Source organism: Colobus angolensis, unplaced genomic scaffold (assembly GCF_000951035.1).
Source record: "Colobus angolensis palliatus isolate OR3802 unplaced genomic scaffold, Cang.pa_1.0 Scaffold126, whole genome shotgun sequence".
NCBI classification, from domain to species: Eukaryota; Metazoa; Chordata; class Mammalia; order Primates; family Cercopithecidae; genus Colobus; species Colobus angolensis.
Window position 1 is genome coordinate 7,292,016 of NW_012113808.1, and position 5,971 is coordinate 7,297,986.

General features: G+C 50.8%; 1 protein-coding gene across 1 annotated transcript in view; it reads right to left on the minus strand.

Moving 5' to 3' along the window:
* Nucleotides 1-1,927: 1,927 nt before the first annotated feature.
* GPA33 (glycoprotein A33 (transmembrane)) overlaps nucleotides 1,928-5,971 on the minus strand; it is a 39,567-nt gene continuing 35,523 nt past the window's right edge. The window contains exons 5-7 of the mRNA XM_011933381.1: nucleotides 4,792-4,911; nucleotides 4,051-4,183; nucleotides 1,928-3,551 (exon numbers count right to left, since the gene is read on the minus strand). Of these exons, the coding sequence (XP_011788771.1) occupies nucleotides 3,419-3,551; nucleotides 4,051-4,183; nucleotides 4,792-4,911 (386 nt within the window). The 3' untranslated portion in view covers nucleotides 1,928-3,418. The remainder of the gene's footprint in view (nucleotides 3,552-4,050; nucleotides 4,184-4,791; nucleotides 4,912-5,971) is intronic.

Here is a 5,971-nt window from a genome sequence, read left to right on the forward strand (position 1 = left end):
AACAGTGTCTGGCCCAGAGCAAGTGCTGCTGCTATAAGCATGGCACATCAGGCACTGTGAGCTTGGTTCATGCGGCTCTGCATTTGAGAGCTGAGGTCCTGTCACTGTGTCACAAAAGCAGCTTCAGAACAAGACTTTTTGGGAGGGAGAGCATTAGGACAAATATCTAATGCATGTGGGGCTTAAAACCTAGATAACAGGTTGAGAGGTGCGCCGTGGCACATGTATACCTATGTAACAAACCTGCATGTCCTGCACGTGTATCCCAGAACTTAAAGTAAAATTAAAAATAAATAAATAAATAACAAGATCCTGAAGAGTGGCTACTTTACCAACCTGTGTATTAGGTCCTGGGTTCCTCTCTGGGCAGCCAGAGTCCCTCCTTAGGTGACAACATGAACACCTAACATTGGCATATGCCCAAGTATTTGAAACTGCAAGTGGGGATTATACGAAAAAAACTGCCTCAAGTGCCCAATAAGGGTTTAGTACACAATCTTCCTTTAATTAATGGGTAGCCTTTGTCTCTCTTCTAAAATACCACAAAGTCTTTGAACCAGCAGCTGGAAACCATCATTTGGGAAGGGATGCCTGACATTCTAAGGAGACTGTATTGCTGGAGTAATTTTGATTGTAGAAGAACCTACAACAGTCTAATTCCCACAGTCTGTGGACTGAAATAAATTCAGCGGGAAACCAGAGTCTTACTGAGTGATAATGTGATTTGACATTCAAGTAACAGAAACCTCCATTGGAGAACAGAAGAAATGTCAGCACCAGCCCTTTTCCACTTGTAAAACTCCTCATTTTTCTTCAAGATGCAGCCCAAATGCAACCTCCTCTCTGAAGCTTTCCTGAACTCCCTTAGGCTGAGTTACTCAGGCCCTCCTCTGTGTTCCTGTAGCCCCTTCTCTTGCTTGCATCATTATGTTTCTATGTCTGTGACCTCCATTAGATTTTAGCTCCTCCTGAATAATAGTGTCTTAGTGACTTTTATATATACTCTGCAACCAGCACCCTGCTTGGCATGAAGTAGATGCTCACAAAATATTTGTTGTTGAATTAATGCAGTGGGTCTCGATTTCCCTCCTTTTCTTCCTTAAGCCTGAAGCTAAGGTAGGTGAACCTTCAGAGTCCTTTGAGGGGCAGAGAGAAGTCAAGTCAAACCTGGGGGAAGATGGCCGCCTCCACTTCCGTGGCTCCCTCAAGAACATGCATGTGGGAGTATCTAGAGAGCTAGGAGATATCCATATCCTTGGGCAAGATACTGTGATACCAAATGTTATTCATTTAACAAACCTTTGCCAAGGGTCAACACATGCGAGGCCATAAGGAAGCTACAGTTCCTGTCCTCACAAATCTTACAGGGCGAGGCAGAGACAGAACGGTATACAGGTGTAATAGGCACACAGTACTGTGTGACAAGTGCTGGGACAGGAGGGAGCACAGGAAAGGACACCAAGGAACAGACCTTGAATGTCTCTCAGGAGAGTCAATGTCAAAGCCAAGAGCCGACAGTGAAGCCAAATTGCTCTGGAGGAGGAAGCGTCACAGTTCTCTGTGATGGAACAAGAGGACTATCCCGCCCCTTTCTCAGGAGGGGCATCATAGGGAGCAGCACTGGCTAGAGCATCTCCACCATCTTCCGTCAAGCATGTGGACTGACGCCCAGGCCTCCTGGGGTCCTGACACTGCAGGCTCCTGGAATATACCTCCACTAGCAGACAGGAATCTGTCCTATTCCCAGCAGCCACTAGAGGCACTGTCTGACCCTACTGCGGCCACAAGCAGAGGGACCGCAGGATTCTCAACTCCGTTACCTTGTCTCGCCTCCCCTAGGAAGCAGAAGAGTGCTATGGTGAGTAGAGATGACCCATGAGACCCAAGCTTTATCTTGCTGCAAACAAAATCTACATTAAAAAAGAAATAAGAATTTCCATCTACATTTTATTATTACTGAAAGCATTTGGAATGAAGCAAAGGATTTAACAATATATATAAAAATATACATTTTTTAAAAAAATCGCAAGTAGACAATAGATTTATGGAATTATTTTTCTGATCATCCAGAAAAGACAGCAATAGTAAACTGCAGTTGGGCAAGACCAGCCACTGGGCCATGAGACCTGAGCAGCCCTAACGCTGCCTGAGCTCTCAAGAGTAGAAGAAATGCTCGACAAACAGAGGGAGGCTGTGGGAGGGCATCAGGACAGCCCCACCAGAAAACCAGAGCCCGAGTGGGCTAGGCAGGGCCAGGGCTGAGGTATCAGGATGCAGGAACAACCAGGAACCCCGTGTGGTTTGGGGAGACATGCCAATTATTCTGGCTTGGAGAGGAATTACCAAGACACAAGAACTCAGACCATCTGCAAGCAAGCTCCCTTGTGTGTGTTCACTTTAAATCAATTCATATTTAACTCACTGAATGAATATGTGGGTTTGGGTGGGAGTCATCCTTGTGTCTAAAATCATCTCAGGGAGACCAAAGAAGGGAAGGCCCAACCGATCAAAGCAGTTTCCCCAATTAAGCTTAAGTGCCCACTAGGATGGGCGCTGGCTGCTGGGGCTTCAGGAAAAGCAAAAGCCATGAGGCCCAGGCCCTGCCTCAAGGAACTGGCACTCTAATGCAGCGAGAGGCACTCGCTCAGAGGACTGTGCCTTGTGGCCCATGATTGGATGTGGGACAAAGTAACAGGATTGTTTCCACATATGTGGACAATTAGGGTTAGAGAAATCCTTGTGATCTGAGATGGGCCTGGAGGGACAGGTAGGATATTGACAGGCAGAGATGGAAAGTGTGTGGGCAAAAGCTCCCCAGGGCCTGTGCAGCAGGAGTGGGAGGTGGCCTTCCCAGGAGGGTGTGGAACATACTGGCAGCTATGGGAAGTGAGGCAGGAAAGGGAGTGGGAGCTGGAGGCCAGGCCAATGCAGGGCCCCAAGCATACTCACTTATTCTTTCATTCACTTAACAAAAATGTGTGGAATGCAAACCCTCTGCCCGGTGCCCCTCCAGGTGCTGGGCACACAGGTGAGCAGGGCAGCCCCCACCACCTGAGGCTGGCATCGCCTCCCTGGAGAGTTCTGAGCGGGAGCGTCCCATGCTCAGTGCTGTGCTTCCAGGAGCTCCTGCCAACTACAAGGGAAGTAGAGGCTGCAGCCTAGTCTCCAATGAGGGCCAGGCCCTGCACCAGGTGTCACAGCCGGGAGGGCGAGGACAGCGAGGTCAGCAGGGTCAGTCACAGGGACCCCCTTACCAGGCCAGCCATGTTCTCCACAGCTGACACTGGGGAAGAAATGTCCCCATCAATGTCTGGGATGGAGGGACAGTAGAACAGGGCATAGAGAGGAGAAGGGAGGCCCGGAAGTGGGAGAATGAACCCCTAACCCTTCCTCCGCCGCCCTCTGCTGCCGCCCCCAGTCACTGGCTGAGGTGGTCTGGGGATTCACGCCCCGTGCTCCTCTGCTCTTCTTGCCTGTCATCGTCCTCCTCCTCCCTCTCTCTGGAAAGTTCTCTCAGCTGCTCTGGCGGCTCCTCATAGGCTGCCCGATTCCTGCAGGGCAGCGGGGGACAGAGGGGAAGGATTTGCTTTCAGGTGGACCCGCAAGGGAGCTGGTCCTCATGAGCAGCCTCCAGACCTCCTCCCCACCCACCAGCTGCAGAGGACACTGGGCTGAAAGGCTGGGCTGAGAGTAAAGGTGCCACACCCTTGTTCCATGCATGAGCTGAGGGGGTTACAGGAACAGGCTGGCTCTACCAGCCCAGGAGGAACTGGCCCCGTGACAGGGGCTCCAGGCCACACTTGGCTCTAGTCATGCCGCGGGAAGCCCTGCCCTGAGCTCCTAGACTGGAAAACCACAGGCCTGGGAGGCAGGTCCTGGGGCTGCAATGCACATTTTATGGGTTAGGCAGGTCATTGTTTTGTCAGCACAAAGTGGGGGTGATATACTGCACAAAATGGGGGCTGCAAGTAGAAGAGGCTGTGAGGAATTGGGATGCATATTTCCAGTCTCCCCAGACCCTTCCAACAGGCTACCAGCCCAGACACTCACGGCCTTGCATCTTCCTTGTCTTCGGTGCTGTCCTTTCCCTGGCAGCAGCAGCAGTAGATGATGATGCCAATGATAATGAGGGCTGCAACCACGCCCACCGCGATGCCCACATACAGGGCCACGTTCATGGAGGCTGCAAGAGAACAGAGCAGCTGCACTAGCTAAGCTTCTAAGCTAGCTCCGGGCCTCCTCCCGGCCAGGGGAGCAGGAGCTGCCGGCTTCTGGTAACACTCCATGAAAGGCGTGGTCTTGGAGGAATGTGACCAGCTATGGCCCAGGAATACTCTTCAGGATGGAGGTGCAGACAGAGACATATAGACCACTTCACATCTTAACACTCTCCGGGCTACCCTGGCTCTGCAAAAGTCCTCAGGTGTCAGCCCAGCCAGCTCGTTAAGCTAGATGTGGTGTCTCACCCCAGAAGGACATGGTCCAGACTCTGCAGCAGCTGCCCTGGGTACTTCCTCCACACCCACTGAGTGACTTCTAGGCAGGTGGGACTGACGAAGCCTCTCAGTCCTAGAAGTCAGTCCTAGGTTCCACTTCCAAACACCAGTGGAACTGGACTGGCCTCAGAGTGAGAGGTGCCTGGCACAGAGTCCATCCTGCCTAGGTCACCACAGCTACCCTGCAGGTGCGTGGCCCTGGAGAGGCTCCCCTATTCCTCCTCACGGGGGTCTCTGGACCACCACCAGTGATCCTGTGGCCTTTGTCAGCCCTCCCTCCCCAGACTGCTCTTACGAGATCTGACGGCCACTGTGATGTTGCAGAACTGGATCCCTGCTTCATTGCTGGAGGTACAGATGTAGTAACCCGATGTGTCTGTGGAGATATTCTTCAGGGAGACAGGCTGGCCTGAGGCTGCAGGGGAAGAAGAGTCAGGGTGAAGAGAGGCACCACAGTGGAGTGGAGACAGCCAGGAACGGGAGGTCTGGACTTTTAGGGAGGCACAAACTCTGCCACTGAGCTTCTCCAGGCCAGACCCCCATCTCCACCTCCAGGGCTGCAGGATGATTAAACCAGGCAGGGCCCACAATGTGAAGTACTTCGAATTCACTCAGGCACCCTGGGTTTGACACCTGGCTCTGCCACTTATTAATTTGTCTTTAGCAAGTAACTCAGCTTCATTCAACCTCCATTTCCTCAACTAAAATCAGAAACAATCGTACCTGCCTCACAAGGTACTTGCGAGCATAAAATGAGGTACTAATAATAAATATAAGCCCACAAAAGAATACCTAATATGTAGTAAGTGCTCAGGAAACATAATACACATTAGGTATTACATTAAAATGCTTTCTAATCAGAAGATATTATTACTTTGGAAATCAAAAGCTCTGATCTCTGGATTTCTGCCATGAGAGAAGTGTGTGGGGTGTGTGTATGTTATGTGCTGTGTGTGGTGTGTCAGTGTGTGTGTGGTGTGTTAGTGGTGTGCAGTGTGTGTGTGCTTTGCTCTGCGAGAGTAGTATGTGTATGGTATGTGGTGTGTGTGAAATATGTGTAGTGTGTGTATAGTCTGTGTGTGGTGGGAGTATGTGTGTGGTGTGTGTATGTGGCATAAGGAGTGTGTGTGATGAGAGTGTGATGTGTGGTGTGTGTGGTGTGTGTGATGGGAGCGTGATGTGTGATGTGTGTATAGTGTGTGTGATGGGAGTGTGATGTGTGGTGTGTATAGTGTGTGTGGTGGGAGTGTGATGTGTGGTGTATGTGGTGTGTGATGGGAGTGTCATGTGTGGTGTGTAGTGTGTGATGGGAGTGTGATGTGTGGTGTGTGTGTGTAGTGTGTGTGGTGAAAGTGTGATGTGTCGTGCGTGTATGGTGTGTGTGATGGGAGTGTCATGTGTGGTGTGTAGTCTGTGATGGGAGTGTGATGTGTGGTGCGTGTATAGTGTGTGTGATGGGAGTGTGATGTGTGGTG